Here is a 21,045-nt window from a genome sequence, read left to right as displayed (position 1 = left end):
TTTTGCTATTTACAGTATTGCACTTAAACTGCACATCATTGCATTTCAGTTTGACTGATGCTTTCTTCATATTTTTTTAGAATTACAAAAGAAGAAAAGAGAAAAAAATCCCCTTTTTATACCCTTTAATCCAAGATAATGTCCTTTTTGCTGCTCACATGATGATATTAAATCCCCCCGGTCATTAGTAAAGTAGTTTCTGCCTGCAGTGCCGTTTGTAAACACCCAGACCTGAAGTGCAAAGGCAATCTTCACTTCTTTACCCAAAGATACGACACCACAAGAAGGAAATAGAGACGGAGAGGGAGGAGGGAGGGGAACGTCTTTAAGCCCAAAGGAAGCAGGAAATCAGAGCGTGATGGAGGCTTGTGAACGGCAGCGTTAGCGACTACGTCCCGTCCTCCGGTCGGGGGCTCGTGCGCTCGGCAGCAGCAGGGACACAGTTATGGCCTGTTTTCTCAAATGTTTGTGTTTTCTAGCGGGGGGGGTGGAGGTGAGGGCCGCCCCCCCGCCTCGGCGAGGAGCTCAGTTCCCGGCGGCAGCCCTACAACCCTGCTGCTGCCTTGCTCTGCCTGGTTCTGCCCGGTTCTGCCTGCTTCTAGCGGTTCTAACGTCCTCTGGTCTGACGGGCCCCGGCCCGGCCCTGGGGCCCCGGCCCGGCCCTCGGGGCCTCACACAGACATCCACATGTGTTTGTACGGTCCCTGGGATGTGATCTGTGCCTGGAGTGGACTGAGCCACTGGCCCCGCAGAAGTCCTGCCTGTTGGGCGAAAAGTAAAAGGTGATTTCATTGGTATTTAATTACCGTTTCTCTCTACAAGTGGTTTTGTTTTGGCAGCTGGTTTTTGTGACAATTTTCCTGTTCCCTCCTCCTCCTCCTCTTTCCCACAACACTCCCTCCTTCCCCCTTCTCTGAATGTGTTCCTCTCTCTCACTCTCTCAGTGTTAGTTTTAGTTTTAGCTGTGAGTGTCGGGCCCGCTCGGGGGCCCGGTCTGGTGTGAGAGGCGTTTACGGGCATCGGACCAGCGGCGCGTGGACCCCCCGGGGGGGTCAGAGTCCCAGAGCCTCCGTGTGTTTCCTTGCCTTGAGTCGCAGGTCGGCGATGCTCGAGTTCTTGCTGTTGCTTTTGGCGGCCGCCGCCACCGCCGCCGCCGCGGAGGCGGAGTCGGCGAGCGACGCGATTGGTAGTCCGAAGGGAGGGGGCGGGAACATCAGGTAGGGGGCGTGGGCGGCCAGGTGGGGGTGCAGGTGGGGGTGGGAGTGGGCGACGCCGTCCAGCTGCAGCTGAGCCTGGACCTGCAGGAACAGAGCAGAGTCGTCAGCGTACAGGGTGTGTGTACAAACTAAACAGAGCAGAGTCGTCAGCGTACAGGGTGTGTGTACAAACTAAACAGAGCAGAGTCGTCAGCGTACAGGGTGTGTGTAGAAACTAACACATGTTCAAGGCAAGAAGCAGAATATTGCCTGAAAATATACAACGTTTTTTTGTGTTTAGTTCAGAAAACAAGGACCATAGGAGGAAATTTGATTTGAAACATCCGTTTGCACAAACTACTTTAAAACAAATGTGTATTTCAGTATGTGGTGTAGAATTATGGAACTCCTTAACAATTGATTTAAAGGATTGTAAAAATATTCACCAGTTCAAGAAATTGTATATAAAGACAACATAATCAGACAATATGAATTTAACGGGTAAAATATCTTTTGTTGTTTTTTGTTTTTGTATTGTTGGTGAGTTAGTGTGTATGTTTTCTTATTTTTTTGTTTTGTTTTTTCATTATTTCTTTTTTTTGGTATTATATAAGTAGTGACTGTTGAACAGACGGACAGAACATCTTCATACCAATTGTTTTATTGTTTTTGAGAAAGGGGCTTGTTATATAAGGCTTTCTTCTTCTTGCCCCTTTTCCATCATGGAATGGAACATGTTTGTGAACTATTTCCATGATACGGAATAAATAAAAATGAAATGAAATGGAAATGAAATACGTATTATACACTCATATGTGGTATTTCCTTCAGACTTATTTAAAAAGTGTTGATTGTATTAATTTGCATCAAGCCAGAATAACTTCATTGAATCTTCTTTACATAAATGTTAGCACTTAAGTTCAAGTTACTCAGTTTTATTCCTCTAAATCAAACGATCACATTCTAGCGGCCACAACGTTTAGCTCCTCAGTTCATTTTAGGAAACCGATTAGCCTTAAACCATTTTAGTTGTCATAACTTAAATAACTCAACTTTAAGTTGCTTTAACACAAACACAGACATCTTATTCCAGCTTCAAACATTTATCTAATTAATTTTTGAGTTATCTTAACTGATGGCAATGAGTGAAGTTATTTCAACTTACTTCTGTTATTAAGATGTTGTTAGGTTTTACAGTGTACGAATTGTTATAACGATACAAAAGTAATAACAAATACAAAACAATACAAAAGTAATCTGTATACAGATTACTTTTGTAATACTGTATTTGTATACAGTATTATTCTATACCGTATAATTCTTATCATTGTAAGAATAAGAAGAACCTGCTGGATCTACATGTAAATCATTATCTTAAAGCAAAAAAACATTCATGAAACATTCCAATATCAATTAAAACATGAAGTTTATCCTTGTTTTAATGAGCGTCGTCACTTTTGCTGTAATTATTGATTCATTTTCTCACGTTTCTGTTGATTTGTTGTAGATGGATCATCTAAATGATTGTAATGTCTTTTCTGCTCATTACTGCTCAGAAAGATTGTCGTCTGATACCGTTTTACATTTTATGATGATTTTCATGGTTCCACAACAGATATTTACAGTAAAAATATGCATCTTTTGTAGCGTTACTATTCTGTTCTACTGCATTTTCCTCTCAAAGACCTGGAAACAGACATTGTGACGTAGAATTGTCAAATTGGTTTAATTCACCGTACAAATAGTTACAGATTACTTTAGTAATCCAGTATTTGACCCGGTCTTTGTACGTTTTGACCGTATAGACACCTAATTTCTGCCATTGTAAGAATGAGATGAACCTGCTGGATCTACTGCCCTTACTGACTAACAACTGCTGCTTTTATTATTTTACCTCTTTTATGTTCATTTTATTTCATTTTATTTACTGTTTAACTATGTCTTGCTGCTTTTAATGTTGATGTAAAGCACTTTGAATTACCTTGTGTTGAATTGTGCGAGTGTGTGTGTGTGTGTGTGTGTGTGTGTGTGTGTGCGTGCGTGTGTGTGTGTGTGTGCGTGCGTGCGTGCGTGCGTGCGTGCGTGTGCGTGTGCGCGTGTGCGCGTGCATGTATGTGTGTGTGTGTGTGTGTGTGTGTGTGTGTGCGTGTGTGTGCGTGTGCGTGCACGTGCGTGTGCGTGTGTGTGTGTGTGTGTGTGCGTGTGTGTGCGTGTGCGTGTATGTGCATGTGTGTGTGTGTGTGTGTGTGTGTGTGTGCGTGTGCGTGTGCGTGTGTGTGTGTGTGTGTGTGCATGTGTGTGCATGTGCGTGTGTGTGTATGTGTGTGTGTGTGTGTGTGTGTGTGTGTGAAACAGAGGATTTAGGTTTCACAGTCTGACACTATTAAAGCTGTTTCTTACAGTGTTTTCTAAGAAAATAGTGTAGCGCGCCGCGCCGCCATTAGCCCGTTCTCCATGTCAGCTTTTCTAAAAGTTAATGATTCACACTTCGCTCTCACACAACACTTCCAATTTCATCTGAGAGAATCAAAGTGTTTCTGGGACCCAGAACAGATTTCTTTAATTCGCACTGAGGACTGGGTTAAACCCGGGGAAATATGCACTTCTTGTTATCCTGATTATGGATTCAATTGCATAAATAAACAATTTTGCACTAAAAAGACACTCACATATTTGGAGTTATAAATATTTATTCCGACATATTCCTGAGTCAACGGGAAAAAAGAGACCAGAAGAGAAGCATAGCGTATAAGTTTTCACATTCTTGGCAAATTACTTTATAAAAGTAGGTGAAGATTAAACTTCAGAGGAAAGTTGAGCCGCTGCCGTTTCTCATGCGTTTCAAACGCCGCAGCAAAAAGAAGAAGCAACACATTTCAGGCTTTCTTCTCCAAACAAAATAGAACCAAAACAAGTCTAACTTTTTTACCTGATTAAATATTATTTCTTGCACTTTGCTTCCTTTCAAATTGGCATAAAAACGATGGTTGGTTAAACTAAAGTTTCCAAATGAAAGCAAGAATTCCTTTGAGCCACTGATTTATAGTTAGGCTCATTCACAACCGCAACACGGGACGGTCATTCACAACCGCAACACGGGACGGTCATTCACAACCGCAACACGGGTACGAGACTGGGACGTCATTCACAACCGCAACACGGGTACGAGACTGGGACGTCATTCACAACCGCAACACGGTACGAGACTGGGACGGTCATTTCCAGCTTCTACTAGTCATTTCCAGTTGCTACTTATTTAGTTATTCCCTTTATTTAACCAGGTAAAGAGTCATTGAGATTGAAATCTCTTTTCCCAGAGTGACCTGACCAACATGCTACTGGTCATTTCCAGCCATGAACCTTCATTTTTTTAGCCCTAACCGGTCATTTCCTGCTCCTCCTGGTCATTTCCAGCTTCTACTGGTCATTTCCAGTCCGGACCGGTCATTTCCAGTCATGACTGGTCATTTCTAGTCCTGGCCAGTCATTTCCAGCAACTACTGGTCATTTACAGCTGCGAACGTTCATTTTTTAGCCTTAGCCGGTCATTTCCAGTCCTGGCCGGTCATTTCCAGTCCTGGCCGGTCATTTCCAGTCCTGGCCGGTCATTTCCAGCTTCTACTGGTCATTTCCAGCTTCTACTGGTCATTTCCAGTCCGGACCGGTCATTTCCAGTCCTGGCCGGTCATTTCCAGCTTCTACTGGTCATTTCCAGCTTCTACTGGTCATTTCCAGTCCTGGCCAGTCATTTCCAGCTTCTACTGGTCATTTCCAGTCCTGGCCAGTCATTTCCAGCTTCTACTGGTCATTTCCAGTCCTGGCCAGTCATTTCCAGCTTCTACTGGTCATTTCCAGTCCTGGCCGGTCATTTCCAGCTGCTTCCATTCATTTCCAGCTGGTAACAATTTGAAACAATGGGAAACCACCGTGAGACTCGTGAAACTGTCCCAGATTTGATCTGCTGACGGACTGAGCGCGTGAGAAAGCGTCTCCACGCCGGTGTGTGTGAGGGAGTTTAACATAAATCCATCGCTTATGCAGGAAAGTTTGGCCTCCCGTGAGAATGTGAGTCCTTTAAACGGTTTTAGACAACGAGGGAGCGCCGGGCCGCGAGGAAACGTCCAGACACGTGAGGAAACGTCCAGACACGCGAGGAAACGTCCAGACACGCGAGGAAACGTCCAGACACGCGAGGAAACGTCCAGACACGTGAGGAAACGTCCAGACACGCGAGGAAACGTCCAGACACGCGAGGAAACGTCCAGACACGCGAGGAAACGTCCAGACACGTGAGGAAACGTCCAGACACGCGAGGAAACGTCCAGACACGCGAGGAAACGTCCAGACACACGAGGAAACGTCCAGACACGCGAGGAAACGTCCAGACACGCGAGGAAACGTCCAGACACGTGAGGAAACGTCCAGACACGTGAGGAAACGTCCAGACACGCGAGGAAACGTCCAGACACGCGAGGAAACGTCCAGACACGTGAGGAAACGTCCAGACACGAGAGGAAACGTCCAGACACGTGAGGAAACGTCCAGACACGTGAGGAAACGTCCAGACACGCGAGGAAACCTCCAGACACGTGAGGAAACGTCCAGACACGCGAGGAAACGTCCAGACACGTGAGGAAACGTCCAGACACGCGAGGAAAAACCTCCAGACACGCGAGGAAACGTCCAGACACGCGAGGAAACGTCCAGACACGCGAGGAAACGTCCAGACACGCGAGGAAACGTCCAGACACGCGAGGAAACACCAGACACGCGAGGAAACGTCCAGACACGTGAGGAAACCTCCAGACACGCGAGGAAACGTCCAGACACGCAAGGAAACACCAGACACGTGAGGAAACGTCCAGACACGCGGGGAAACGTCCAGACACGCGAGGAAACGTCCAGACACGCGAGGAAACGTCCAGACACGCGAGGAAACGTCCAGACACGCGAGGAAACGTCCAGACACACGAGGAAAAACCTCCAGACACGCGAGGAAACGTCCAGACACACGAGGAAAAACGTCCAGACACGCGAGGAAACGTCCAGACACGCAAGGAAACACCAGACACGTGAGGAAACGTCCAGACACGCGAGGAAACGTCCAGACACGTGAGGAAAAACCTCCAGACACGCGAGGAAACGTCCAGACACTCAAGGAAACGTCCAGACACGCGAGGAAACGTCCAGACACGCGAGGAAACGTCCAGACACGCGAGGAAACGTCCAGACACGCGAGGAAACGTCCAGACACGCGAGGAAACGTCCAGACACGTGAGGAAACGTCCAGACACACGAGGAAACGTCCAGACACGCGAGGAAACGTCCAGACACGTGAGGAAACGTCCAGACACGCGAGGAAACGCCCAGACACGCGAGGAAACGTCCAGACACGCGAGGAAACGTCCAGACACGTGAGGAAACGTCCAGAAACGCGAGGAAACGTCCAGACACGCGAGGAAACGTCCAGACACGCGAGGAAACGTCCAGACACGCGAGGAAACGTCCAGACACGCGAGGAAACGCCCAGACACGAGAGGAAACGTCCAGACACGCGAGGAAACGTCCAGACACGCGAGGAAACGTCCAGACACGCGAGGAAACGTCCAGACACGCGAGGAAACGTCCAGACACGCGAGGAAACGTCCAAACACACGAGGAAACGTCCAGACACGCGAGGAAACGTCCAAACACACGAGGAAACGTCCAGACACGAGAGGAAACGTCCAGACACACGAGGAAACGTCCAGACACGCGAGGAAACCTCCAGACACGCGAGGAAACGTCCAGACACGAGAGGAAACGTCCAGACACGCGAGGAAACGTCCAGACACGTGAGGAAACGTCCAGACACGCGAGGAAACCTCCAGACACGTGAGGAAACGTCCAGACACGCGAGGAAACGTCCAGACACGCGAGGAAACGTCCAGACACGCGAGGAAACGTCCAGACACAGTAGACACAGGTAAAGCAGAAAACTGTTCTTACCAAGGTGTTAATGTCTGTAGTAAAATAACTGGCTCTGCTCAGGAGATTCTACTGGACCTGTATAACAAACAGCTGTATAAGAAAGCAAAAACTATCCTATCAGACTGTAGATATGCAGATAGACGCAGACGCAGATGCAGACGCAGCGGTCGGGACGCAGACGCAGATGCAGATAGACGCAGGCGCAGATAGACGCAGACGCAGCGGTCGGGACGCAGACGCAGATAGATGCAGACGCAGATGCAGATGCAGACGTAGATGCAGACGCAGACGCAGACGCAGACGCAGATTACAGACGCAGATAGATGCAGATGCAGACGCAGATAGACGCAGACGCAGATGCAGATAGACGCAAACGCAGATAGAAGCAGACGCAGATGCAGATGCAAACGCAGACACAGACGCAGACGCAGATTACAGACGCAGACGCATATAGCACATAGCAGACGTGGATAGACGCAGATGCAGACGCAGATAGCAGACGCAGACGCAGATAGACGCAGATGCAGCGGTCGGGATGCAGACGCAGATAAACGCAGATGCAGACGCAGGCGTAGATGCAGAGGCAGATAGACGCAGACGCAGATGCAGATAGACGCAGACGCAGATAGAAGCAGACGCAGATGCAGATGCAGACACAGACACAGACGCAGACGCAGACGCAGATGCAGATGCAGACGCAGATAGCAGACGCAAACGCAGATAGCAGACGCAGACGCAGATAGACGCAGACGCAGATAGAAGCAGACGCAGATGCAGATGCAGATGCAGACACAGACGCAGATGCAGATGCAGACGCAGATAGATGCAGACGCAGATGCAGATGCAGATGCAGACACAGATGCAGATGCAGATGCAGACACAGACGCAGACGCAGACGTGGATAGACGCAGATAGAGGCAGATGCAGACGCAGATAGCAGACGCAGATGCAGATAGACGCAGACGCAGATAGCAGACGCAGACGCAGATGCAGACGCAGATAGCAGACGCAGACGCAGACGCAGACGCAGCGGTCGGGACGCAGACGCAGATCAAATGTCTCTCCACCACAATCCTCCCAACGAGTAGCAGCTTCACCACGACTACGTTTCCAGCATCAATCACCCTTTTCTAACCGGAACATACAGTAAGCAATAAACACCAATAACTCCTTTGAATTTGCTCATATTCCGGTTTTTAAAAACTGACTATGAGCCCTGGGTTCCTCCTTTTCTAACTGAATATTTGGTCGTGTTTAGCCTAACAGGATTTCCCGTCAGAAGGAACAGGAATCTTTTTCTTTTCGCAAGGAACCATTGCACTTCATTTTAGAATATATTTATCTCTTGTCTTGCACGACAAGTACATGTACATGTACACGTACGTGTACATGTACATGTACATGTACGTGTACATGTACATGTACATGTACAGTCATTTCTATATTACCATTTGGTACAAGTGATTTTCTTTATTAGTCCAGGAAGTTCTTCTAAACACGGAGAAACCAAGACCAGGAGGAGACTAATCACTTCATAAATGTAATGAAGGACATGAACATTTCTGCATTTGTAGACGGTAGAAAGTACCGGGTTAGAAGATTTACTAAAAGGTGAGTTAAAGTTTCCAGCAGGATTTGCAGGAACACCAGACCAGATGAAGCTGGAAGACGCTGGACTGGAGACGTCAAAAACACGCTGGTTATTGTTGTTGTTGTGGATTTGGATCCAGGAAGAAGAAGCAGAAGTGACGGTAACTGCGTCATGACGTTCTCCGTGCGTCGCTGGTTTGATCCAGATAAATGATTAATCACCATGGATACAGGGATAACCCTGCGTTTTGTTTGTTCGTTTAGACGAAAACGAAGCTCAAAGTCTCCAAAAACCATCATTTCTGAAAACTCTGGCCAAAGTGTAGATTTTTAGAACCTCCGTCTCCACGTTTGCTTGTAAACGGAGAGAAACGGACATTTAGGCTTCAGAACGTCACATTATGAGACAGAAACGTCACCAGCGTCATGAGTGACACCTGTGGTTACAATTAGTTTGTAACCGTCAATATTTTCTTGTATTTTACCTGTTTTATATTCTAACGTCACACTTAAAAGTAACTCCACTTCTCTGTCACTCCAAACCAAAGACTCTGGTTCATCTTGGAAGGAACTGGAAGTTACTCGTGTCATTTGTTGATGTTTTTTTCCAGGATTCTGATTGGCTAGCATGACTTTATCTTCTCGTTACACTGCCCCCTGTAGGTTTGGCTGCTCATAGCACCTTGTGGCAGGGTGGAGGAGCTGCAGCCACTCAGGCTGACGGGACACAGGTGTGTCCCGTCAGCCTCTCCACCCTGCCGGCCTTATAAGGCAGAGCTGGACAGCAGCGAGGGGTCCCTGGTTTGCTGATGTGATCTGGCTGATGTGCTTGTGCACGTGTGGCGGTGTTCTGGTAAATAAAAAGGTTCTGCACTAAACTCTGTGTCCTCCTCTATCCTGTCGGTCGGCCGTAGCACTCGCCCTGCTACACACCTTAACAGCTATTTATGCAGGTTCCTGGAAATTATGGGATTTTCCAGCCGTTAACAGGTATTTCTGCAGGTAAATGCTGGTATTTCCATATATTTCTGCAGGTAAATGATGTTTTTTCTGTATATTTCTGCAGGTAAATGCTGTTTCTCCGTATATTTCTGCGTGTAAATGCTGTTTCTCCGTATATTTCTGGTGTAAATGCTGTTTCTCCGTATATTTCTGGTGTAAATGCTGTTTCTCCGTATATTTCTGCGTGTAAATGCTGTTTCTCCGTATATTTCTGGTGTAAATGCTGTTTCTCCGTATATTTCTGCGTGTAAATGCTGTTTCTCCGTATATTTCTGGTGTAAATGCTGTTTCTCCGTATATTTCTGGTGTAAATGCTGTTTCTCCGTATATTTCTGCAGGTAAATGCTGGTATTTTCGTATATTTCTGGTGTAAATGCTGTTTCTCTGTATATTTCTGGTGTAAATGCTGGTTCTCAGTATGTGTAAATGCTGATCTCCGTACCTGCTGGAAGGGCATCCGCAGCGCGCCCATGTTGACGTACGGCGCCACGCGGCAGGCGTCCAGGTGAGAGCCGCTGCCCAGGATCACACCTGGGGAGAAGGGAAAGATGTCTGTCAGGCAGCCAGACAGGTGTCGTTATGAGAGTGAGAAGGATTTAAAAAACTTCAAAACTAGAATATAGATTGAAATGACAGAAACAGCTAGAACACAGTTCCGGGACGGACTTTACCTTTGTGCATCTGGTTTTCTTGTTTTCGACATTTCGCTCTTCTGTTCTGAAACCAAACCTGCATTTGAAAAAATAAAATAAAGTATTAAAAAAACCCTCAGAAAAATGAAAATATATAAAGCTGATTCGATTTTTAGAACCTTGAATACAAGAGAGATGAAATACAGAAATAATTTATGGTGCTTTTCAGACGTCTGTGCCAAATTAACTATATACTTTTATAATAAATACAATAAAACCGATAGAATTAGATATGAATGAAGTAAAAAGTAAATTGAATAGATTGATGAGGTTTGAAAAATCAATAAGAAATAAAACCATGACAAATTCTAGTAGAAATAAAGACAATGAAGATCCATTTTCTACACAGTAAATGATAATGGGCCATAATGGAACATAAATAAATAAATAAGAATAAATGTGTGTTTGCTGCGTCGGAGTTGGAACCAGGAAAGATCTGAGATGTTTCTGGAGGAAACGGGTCGTGGAGCTGCGGCCTGTTGCTGATCCCCCCGCGACCCCGCGACCCCGCGACCCCGCGACCTTCACCACCTTCACCAACATTTACACATGTGGAATCAGCGACGGCAGAGGACACGAGTCAGAGACACGGAGCTTATTATTAACTCTACGTCACATTAACGTAAGACTCTCAGACAACACTCTTTATTATTACTATTTATTATATATATACTCTCTTAAGGAAAGGTTTGGTTTGTTAGCTGGTTAAAAGGCCTAGCAGGTAAATTAGCAGCTTCTCTGCTTTTCGGACACTGTTTTTTTCCTGTTTTTATTACGTTTTTGTTGCTTTTTTTTCTGCATGTTTTGAATTTGTTTTAAAATGTTATATTGTTTTCCTTATGTGTTCGAAATAAAAAATTCAATCAATCAATCAATCATTTTTTTATTATTATTATTATTATTATTTTTGTTTTTTTATTATTATTATTGACATATCATTATTTGTTATTATTATTATTATTATTATTATTATTATTATTATTATTATTATTATTATTTTATTGGAGCTTTTGTCCGTTAGTCGCGCTGCGCCTGCGCGTCATGACTGCGCGGCGGTAAATGATGACGGGACAGGCAGGTATTTATGGTATTTATGGTATTTATGGTATTTATGGTATTCATGACAATCCCAGGTGATTTCGCGCAGGCGCAGTGATTCCCCTGAAACAGATTGAGACTAATATCAGAGCGAAACCGAGATCAATTCCAATGAGTTGCCAGTATGTTAAGCAAAGTGAACGACACCGGTTCAGACAGTTATTTCTTCATTAAGGACCACTCAATGATGCGCTTCACAAATACCCCCTAATCTCATTTCCCTCTTGATTTTTTATTACAGACAGTGAATAATGACATTTAATTTAGCAGCGCAGCCAGAAAACCCAGAGATATTAGTCGTAAGTGAATTACATGCCTGCTCCTCACCGAGATCTCATAACTTTCAATTACATTCATTGACAGCTGCTCGGAGCTGCAGCCGCGGCGGGTGGAGGAAATACTGAAGAAACACCGAGAAACACGAGAAACACTGAGGAAAAACCTCTGAAACACTGAAAAACACTGAGAAACACTGAGAAAACACTGAGAAAAAACTGAGAAACACTGAGAAACATTGAAAAACACTGAGAAAACACCGAAGAAACACTGAAGAACACTGAAGAAACACTGAGAAACGCCGAAAAACACTGAAAAACACTGAAGAAACACTGAGAAACGCCGAAAAACACTGAAAAACACTGCTCTGCGGGAGGAAAAGACCCGACCCGCGTCCCGGGGCTCTGGAACAATCTGGAAAACCCTCTAGAAAACCCTCTCAGGTCCCAGAGCTGCTGCAGCCTGGAAACCTTTTAAAAACCCTCTTAAAACCTTTAAAAACTCTCTAAAAACTCTCTAAAAACCCTCTAGAAAACCCTGTAGGTCCCAGAGCTGCTGCAGCCTGGAAACCCTCTAAAAACCTCTAAAAACCTCTAAAACCCTCTAAAAACCTCTCAAACCCTCCCCAAGTGTTCTCTTTTCCAGGATTTCCAGGATTCTGATTCCGCGTCGCCGGTTTGATGTGTATTTGTATTTGTATTTGTATTTGTATTTGTAATCCTGTATTTGACCCGGTCTTTGTAGTTTTGACCGTATAGAAACGTAATTGTAAGAATGAGATGAAGCTGCTGGATCTGCTGCCCTTACTGACTAACAACTGCTGCTTTCTATTATTTTACCTCTTTTCTCATCATCGTATTAGTTATTTATGTTTTAATTGTGTCTTGCAGCTTTTAATGTTAATGTGAAGCCCTTTGAGTCACCTTGTGTTTGTGCTGCAGATTAACAGCGGGTTTATGAACTGCGTTGGAACCATCAATGATTTTAATGAACACACTTGATTAGCGCTGATTGCGGCTCCGCGTCCCCGGCCCGACGACCCGCGGCCCCGCGGCCTCTGCTCATCCCGCCCTGGACGGGTTTATTTATCTGCTGCTGCTCCCGCCCTGGACGGTTCTTCATCTGATTAGATGATCTGAACAGCAGCAGAGCTGCCGCGCAATCCAGTTATTCCTAATGCGCCTTTATGGGACACTGCATCACCAGATATTGCAGAGAAAATGAGGAGCGATCCGGGTTGACATGAGCGCGTCCCCCGGAGCGGCCGCGGCCGCGCATCCATTATCATCACTGCTGGGGAGGGTTTTTCTCTCTTTCTCCTTTTCTGCGTCTCTGCCGCGTCTCTTCCGCGTCTCTGCCGCGTCTCTACCGCGTCTCTGCCGCGTCTCTGCCGCGCCTCTGCCGCGTCTCTGCCGCGGCCGCGATCTGGATGATTTACTGGAGTTTACGGAAGTTTGACACCAAACACGCTCCCGAACCCCCCCCTCCATCAAACACAGATCTGTTTCCTCTCCCGGTGTCAGCCTCGCGGAGAAAACACGGACGGAACCGCGGGAATAAAGAGGAATAGAGAGGAATAAAGAGGAATAAAGAGGAATAAAGAGAAATAAAGAGAAATAAAGAAGAATAAAGAAGAATAAAGAGAAATAAAGAGAAATAAAGAGGAATAAAGAGGAATAAAGAAGAATAAAGAGAAATAAAGAGAAATAAAGAAGAATAAAGAAGAATAAAGAGAAATAAAGAGGAATAAAGAGGAATAAAGATGAATAAAGAAGAATAAAGAGGAATAAAGAGGAATAAACTAAACTAAACTATAAAGAAGAATAAAGAGGAATAAAGAGAAATAAAGAGGAATAAAGAGGAATAAAGAGGAATAAAGAGGAATAAAGATGAATAAAGAGGAATAGAGAGGAATAGAGAGGAATAAAGAGGAATAAAGAGGAATAAAGAGGAATAAAGAGGAATAAAGATAAATAAAGAGGAATAAAGAGGAATAAAGAGGAATAAAGAGGAATAAAGATGAATAAAGAGGAATAGAGAGGAATAGAGAGGAATAAAGAGGAATAGAGAGGAATAAAGATAAATAAAGATGCCTCTGGGTAAAATGTTCATTTTAACGTTCACAGAAATGACTTATGTAAAAAAACGTGTCTCCTGCGTGAACACTAAACCATTTATGAAGACTGAAAATAATCTTAAAGACAAATTATACTCCTGGTTTGTGTGTTTTTCTTTGTTTGTTTGTTTTTAAAAGAAATGTTTCATCATTTATCAAACTGTCCCTTTTATCCTTAATTATAATTGTCGTATATTGGAAATGATAAACTATTTGTGTCTCAAGAGAAAAATACAATTACATTTTTATAATTCTTACTGTTATTAATATTATTGTTGTTCTTGTTGTGGTTATTACTATTATTAATAAGACTAATAAGACTAATAATAACAATAATAATAATAATAATAATAATAATAATAATAATAATAATAATAATAATAATAATAATAATAATAATAATGTTTTACTGCGTGTGTGTTAAGTTCCTGCTGAACTAGTGAGTTTGAGGGAGAAATAAATGATAATAATCTCAAACACTTGATCAACATGAGGGAAATTCTTCTGCTTTTGATTTAAAAAATGAACAAGATAAAAATGTATCTGACTTTATTTAGAAATTGTTTTTTTCGGGCTGTTTAAAACCACGTGTTTAAAGTCACAGGAAGCTTAAACTCCGAAATGAAGGGGATTTATTTTCTCTGATATGTTTGTTCAGAATGGATTTGGGATCGATTAGATCATCTACACAGTCGACTTAATCACCGTGGTCGATGTAATCGACATGGATCGATAGATAATGATGTTAATATGTTAATATGTTAATATGTTAATATGTTAATATGTTAATATGTTAATATGTTAATATGTTAGTAGCCTCGAACGCGCCTACAGGCCGGAATGACGGAGCTGCGGATCCGTCCCGGGACGCGCTGGTGGCGGCGCAGCCGCGTCTCTCTGGCCGGGAGGGGGAAGCCGGGACCCGGATCCACCCGGATCCACCTGGACCAAGACCCCCCATAACCCGGGCCCCGGACCCCCCGGAACCTGGATCCACCTGGACCCCCCGGAACCGCCCAGGTCCCGGGACTCGGACCCCCCAGGACCATCTCAGTTAGAGACGCATCTTTTTTCCCGTGCTTTCAATTAGTGCTTTCTATATTGTCTTATCCAGATTTTGTCTTTTAGCCTTTTTCTTTTCTTATATCTTTTAAAAATGTCCCTTTTTTATGTGTTCGCTTTTAAGATACCGAGATAAAAACATTATTTTTTAGCATTTAATGCACTTCCCGTGAAGCTTTGGTCGCAGTTATCAAACTGTGATACGAGGATCAACAGAACTATCCAGACTGATGAAGCTGTGACGATGATTCATTAAGATTCATTAGAATCAGGTGAGTTGATGCAGGAAACGACTAAAACCTGCAGGAAACGACTAAAACCTGCAGGAACCGACTAAAACCTGCAGGAACCGACTAAAACCTGCAGGACCGCGGCCCTGGAGGACTGACCCCTGTATACAAATAAAAGTTGACTTGACTTTACCCCCCAGACCTGGACCCACCTGGACCCGGGCCTCGGACAGCCCCAGACCCCCCAGACCCCCCCAGACCTGGACCCACCTGGACCCGGGCCTCGGACAGCCCCAGCCGCTGGCTCAGCTCCTCCCGCATGAACGCGTCCGGGTAGTGCGTCTCGTCGAAAAGCCGCTCCAGCTCGTTCAGCTGCTCCAGCGTGAAGTTGGTTCTGCTGCGGCGCTGCTTCAGCTTCCCCTGCGGGTCCTCGTCCTCCGACTTCACCTCCTCCTTCTTCTCCTTCAGCTCGTAGATCCCTGGAGGACCAGGACCAGAGCACACATTTACAACTAAACCAGAACCAGAACCAGAACCAGAGCCAGAACCCGGACCCGGTCCGGGTCCTCGTCCTCAGACTTCACCTCCTCTTTCTTCTCCTTACACTCATAGATCCCTGTAGAACCAGGTACAGAGCACACATTTACACCCTAAACCAGAACCAGAACCAGAACCAGAACCAGAACCCGGACCCGGTCCGGGTCCTCGTCCTCAGACTTCACCTCCTCCTTCTTCTCCTTGCACTCGTAGATCCCTGCAGGAGAACCGGGGCCGGGCCGGGCCGGGCCGGGCCGGGCCGGGACACGGGACACAATTACAACTAAACCAGAACCAGAACCCGGACCCGGACCCGGTCCCGGTCCCAGGTCCGGGTCCGGGACCTCGGGCCGGACGGCGGATTGACAGCAACACTCACATGTCAAATTGGTTTAATTCACTGTACGAATCGTTACAGATTACTTTAGTAATCCAGTATTTGACCCGGTCTTTGTAGTTTTGACCGAATAGAAACGTAATTATTAGAATGAGATGAAGCTGCTGGATCTACTGCCCTTACTGACTAACAACTGCTGCTTTCTATTGTTTTACCTCTTTATCATCATTTTATTTCATTTTATTTGTTATTTAAGGTACTGTTAAATCAGACCTGGAAACATTGTGGCATAGAATTGGCAAATTGGTTTAATTCACATTACGAATTGTTATAACGATACAAAAGTAACAAATACAAAACAATACAAAAGGAATCTGTATACAGATTACTTTTGTAATACTGTATTTGTATACAGTATTATTCTATACCGTATAATTCTTGCCATTGTAAGAATAAGAAGAACCTGCTGGATCTACATGTAATTCATTATCTTAAAGCAAAAAAACATACATGAAACATTCACATATCCAGTAAAACATCATCTATGAAAACCAGATCAGAAATAAACCTTACTAGTGTGTTTATGTGTTTATAAGATACAGATATTTGTAACATTGACCCGGTCTGCGTTTGGACCAGAAACGTAATTATTATGAATGAGATGAACCTGCTGGATCTGCTGCCCTTACTGACTAACAACTGCTGCTTTTAGTATTTTACCTCTTATATTATCATCTTATTTCATTTTATTTGATATTTACTGTTTAATTGTGTCTTGCCGTTTTTAATGTTGACGTAAAGCACTTTGAATTCTCTATAATAAACCTGCCTAACACGGTCCAGGTTGCCGGTTCAGATCCTGCACAACGGACTAACCAGTTCGGCCTGATTTCTCCCCGCAGGCCAGTTATTCCAAACTATTAAAAAACCTAACACAGTAAACGTAATGTTTGAGTGTAAAAGCATGAAAGTGTCTGATTGTTGCTATTATTGGATCCGCTGACAGTCGCGTCTCTGCGTTTGTACTTTTTTCTGACGGCGCACACTTTTCTCTCCCAAAGTGGAACGAAGCCTAAATGTTTGTCAAATTAATCTCTGCAAACAAAACAGGTTTGATCTGAGCAGCAGGATTTTACAGGAAACTGGATCAGAATCATGAGCCGAACAAGAGAAAATTACCCTGTAAATGTCCTGAAGACATTATCTAAAGCATCTTTATCAACACCTTATTCATCTAAATAACGTTTTACAGGCGGGTTAATATTAGCAGTATATGTTTAGTGGGAGATTTTATAATGAAAATAGGCAACTTAAAAACAACATTATTTCATTGAGACTCTGCTGCACAATTAGCAGGAACTTAAGTTTTAAATGACACTCGGTTTAATGTTACGTTTTTAATTATGCTATACAACTGTTTTATAGAGTATAAAATGCAACCAATAAAAAGGTCAAATGCAGCTGAAAATGAGCGGTTTGTTCGTGCGGGATGGAAACATTCCGGCCTGAGAAAACCGAAAACAGAAAACTCCAAACTACGAAACCAGGCGGTTCTAGCCGGAAAATGTTAAATATTAAAATAGTTTTTCTAAATGATCCAAAGAGTGTTTTTCTGAAAACAATCGTGAAATAGTTAAACCTGAGTGAAAGGCGGATCCCCCCCCCCCCTCCTCCTCCTCCTCCGCTCCGGGAATAATAATAATTCTAATAACATGTTGGATCGATCAACGCTGGAAAAACGCGCCAGCCTGCCAAAGCTTTTTCACAAGAATTTTTAAAACACATTTCTAGGCCTTTCTGTGAAACTGTCCCCCCGATGCGAGACGGGCCGAGCCGGACGAACTTGAGACATTTTTTCCCGGAAAAAAACAAAAACGGAACATTTAGAAAAAAAAAATATCAAACAGGAAATCTCACCGTCCGTCGACCTGGAAACATTAAAGTCCTTGAGCTTGTCCTTGTCCAGCTCGTGCTCCTTGAACATGTGCACGGCGCAGTGGGCCGGGTCCGTTATGTCCTGCAGGTTCGAGTCCGGGCTGCCCAGCTCGCGGGCGCGCGTCAGCCCGCTCTCCAAAACTTCCCGGTACGTGATGCTTTCTTTGTTGCTCTCCTTGCTCTTCTGGTCGAAGGATTTCGACACGAATGCCGTAAGTTCTTCCATGTTCGGGGCTCGGGGAAGGGGAGGGGGTTCAGGAGCGGTCCCGGTCCCGGAAATCCACCGTGAAACGGCCCGGAGCCTCGAACCTTCGGCCGGAGCCTCGAACCTTCGGCCGGAGCCTCGAACCTTCGGCCGGATCGGCCGGAGCGCAGGTCGGTGTCGGAGCGGATAGAGGAATAGAGGAAGGAGGGATGGGAGAGGAGGTAAATCTCTCCTGCTGTTGTGACTGTGTATTTGAGAGCTGAGTATTTATACACGGCCACCTCCGCCCGGCCCCCCCGAACCCCCCCGAACCCCCCACCCACTCTTTCCCTCCGATCTCTGTGTCTTGAGCAATTACAGGCCGGCTCGACTTTTCAGAATTTAACTTTCAGCAGCTTTTTTTTCTTCTTTTTTTTCTTCTTCTTCATAAATCAATGAGCTGATGGAGGCGGTTAATTGAATTACGGGGGTCATTAAAATGCTCGCGGAGGCTCCGCCGCGGCTCCACGAGCCTGTTCCAGGCTCTTACGGTCTAATTAATTCGCTGAAATTCAATCAGCGGGACTTTGGAGATATTAAAGCCGGTTCGGGATCTTTCCCCCTTTATTCTTCTTTATTTGTTGAGTCGACTAATGTTTTTTTTTGTTTTTCCTGTGAGCTCTTCTGCGGGGCCAAAGCAGAGCCGCCTTGTATCAGCTGGTGGGACCTGGAAACGACCTGGAAACGACCTGGAAACGACCTGGAATCGAGCCGCGACCCACGAGTCCATCCATAAAGACACAAGTGTAAAATCAGGCTGATCATAAATGAGATTAAACCAGCAGGTTCCACATCATCATCAGGAACTAACGGAACACGAGGCTTTTATTCTGCACGAAATTCATTGTAATTGTTTTGTCCTTTTTATCTTTTTTAATTTATATTTTCAAATTCAAGTCTGGAGAAAAGTGTTCACCTATTTCTAAATGAATAAATAAAGTAACCCTCACCCATGCAGCAGCAACAGATGCATCATCATTTATTACATTCATATTTGTTATAATAATCATTGATGGTATTTTTGGTGATTCTGGTTAAACGACAGCAGAAAAACGGGAAAACCGTCTCCGTTTACTGCGTCTTCATGTGAGAAAAGAGCCGTAAAGGCTCCGAGAGGATTCTCATCAGCGCAGCAGAAGGAGCACAAAAGGCCGCGGAGGCGCAGCTCCCCTGGGTGCGCCGCTCCGCCGCTCTGAGCCGCCGCTGGTGGAGCCGCCGCTCCACCAGCTCCACCAGCTCCACCAGCTCCACCAGCTCCTCCAGCTCCACCAGCTCCACCAGCTCCACCAGCTCCACCAGCTCCACCGCGGCTGACGCGCGTCTCCCCCCGCGCCGTTAATGGAACTCAGTCCTTTCACACGCAGATCTGCGCGCCCCCGCTCGCGTGCGCGGATGTCACCCCACGATTAAGTGGCGTTTACAAGTCGAGCACGCGCCTGGGAGATAATCCACAGAGATCAACACGCACGCGCCTGGGAGATAATCCACAGATCAACACGCACGGATACAGATCTCACAATCACGTTAAACGGGTTTTTACGCGCGACCTTTGCGCTCCGTCCGACTTTGGTGTTTTAGAAAAAAATTTCATTTATTTATTTATTCATTAATTACTAGTTTGGTCAAAGCATTATTTAAAATATTATAAATAAATAAAGAATAAATAAAGAAACAGAAAGCACAAAGACATTTAAGGTGGAAATGTTCTTTATGAAGCTCGAAGACAAATGAAAACACAGTTTGTGGTTATTTCTGAAAACGTTTTTTGTAGGGGTTTAAGCCCAAATCTGATCCCAAATCAGATGATAATAATTAATAACAATAAAAATAATAATAATAAAATAAAACACAGTGCCAGAAGGCCACGAGCAGCTGCTGCTTCAGAGAAGTGACATGTGTCCAATTAAAAGGAGCAAAGCAAAGTTCCGGGGATCCTTGTTCCTGCTGGAAATGTTTGTAGTTAATACCGATAGTTCTACATTTCCACTGCATATAAATGAAGGCTTGTGTCAGGAAGACGAGGCGGTGCTGTTATCCAATCAGCAGCCAGGAACATCAGAGGAACCAGGATCTTCAGCAGAAACGCTGCTGTCGCTGCAGTTTAGGGCCCGCGCTCTTAAAGGGAAATCTGCGCCACTTTTATTCCTTTTTATTTTTTAATTATTCAGTCACTAATTGATTGTTGAGGTTGTTGTGGTCGGAGCTGCAGCTCAGGACAAACAAACCTGAAGGTTTAGCAGTGAATTAAAATAACATTTATTACTAGTAATAGTGTGTAATATTATACAGTTGCTTTGATTGATATGTAATTTATTATTTTTAATTTATTTGCCATTGTTAATGAAATAACTGTCTGCCATGTTCTGGAAAGCAGAGTTTTTTTTATTGTATTATAAATAAAACTAAACTGAATTTGATCAAATTAAATTAATACTCTAAATTTAATCAGCTTTGATGACTCAAACAGAATATTTATAATTTCATTTAAAATCAGTCACTGTTTGATGATTTTTGTAGAAAATGTTTCACCTTCTGGTCTAAATGTATAAATACAGGATTATTGGTTAATTAAAGGGCCGTTTTTCGGTCACTTTTTCTTGGTGGCACTTTAACGATTAACAAGTATTTGATGTGATTTATTCTAGAAAATATCCCCGCCTTTTTCATTTATTAGCTTATTGTGCTAAAAGTAAAGGGGACGATGATGTTTAGGTTGGTTTTTACTTCCAAGTAAAATGAAGTCGTTAGGTTTCCATCAGT

General features: G+C 44.4%; 1 protein-coding gene across 2 annotated transcripts; it reads right to left on the bottom strand.

Annotated features, from left to right (window-relative positions):
• Positions 1-529: 529 nt before the first annotated feature.
• shox (shox homeobox) lies at positions 530-18,473 on the bottom strand. 2 transcript variants are annotated; one of them, XM_061724257.1, is made up of 6 exons: positions 18,024-18,473; positions 15,503-15,711; positions 10,430-10,487; positions 10,201-10,310; positions 1,086-1,298; positions 530-761 (listed from the first exon to the last, which is right to left on the bottom strand). In XM_061724257.1, exons 1-6 carry the CDS (start codon positions 18,265-18,267, stop codon positions 672-674), a joined length of 924 nt encoding a protein of 307 aa, XP_061580241.1. In that variant the 5' UTR covers positions 18,268-18,473; the 3' UTR covers positions 530-671. The 2 variants fall into 2 exon arrangements, with proteins under 2 accessions (XP_061580241.1, XP_061580242.1); XM_061724258.1 differs by having other exon boundaries at positions 10,201-10,289.
• Between the last annotated feature and the right edge of the window lie 2,572 nt (positions 18,474-21,045).

The sequence above is a fragment of the Cololabis saira genome, chromosome 6 (genome assembly GCF_033807715.1).
Source record: "Cololabis saira isolate AMF1-May2022 chromosome 6, fColSai1.1, whole genome shotgun sequence".
In the NCBI taxonomy this organism is placed as follows: Eukaryota; Metazoa; Chordata; class Actinopteri; order Beloniformes; family Belonidae; genus Cololabis; species Cololabis saira.
This window is presented reverse-complemented; position numbering and strand designations above follow the sequence as displayed.

Coding starts and splice junctions, on each gene's coding strand:
- shox (XM_061724257.1), bottom strand. CDS start 18,267: ATGGAAGAACTTACGGCATTCGTGTCGAAATCCTTCGACCAGAAGAGC. Junction 15,712..18,023: donor TGTTTCCAGGTCGACGGACG/GTGAGATTTCCT, acceptor CTGGTCCTCCAG/GGATCTACGAGCTGAAGGAG. Junction 762..1,085: donor TCGCCGACCTGCGACTCAAG/GCAAGGAAACAC, acceptor TTCGCCCAACAG/GCAGGACTTCTGCGGGGCCA.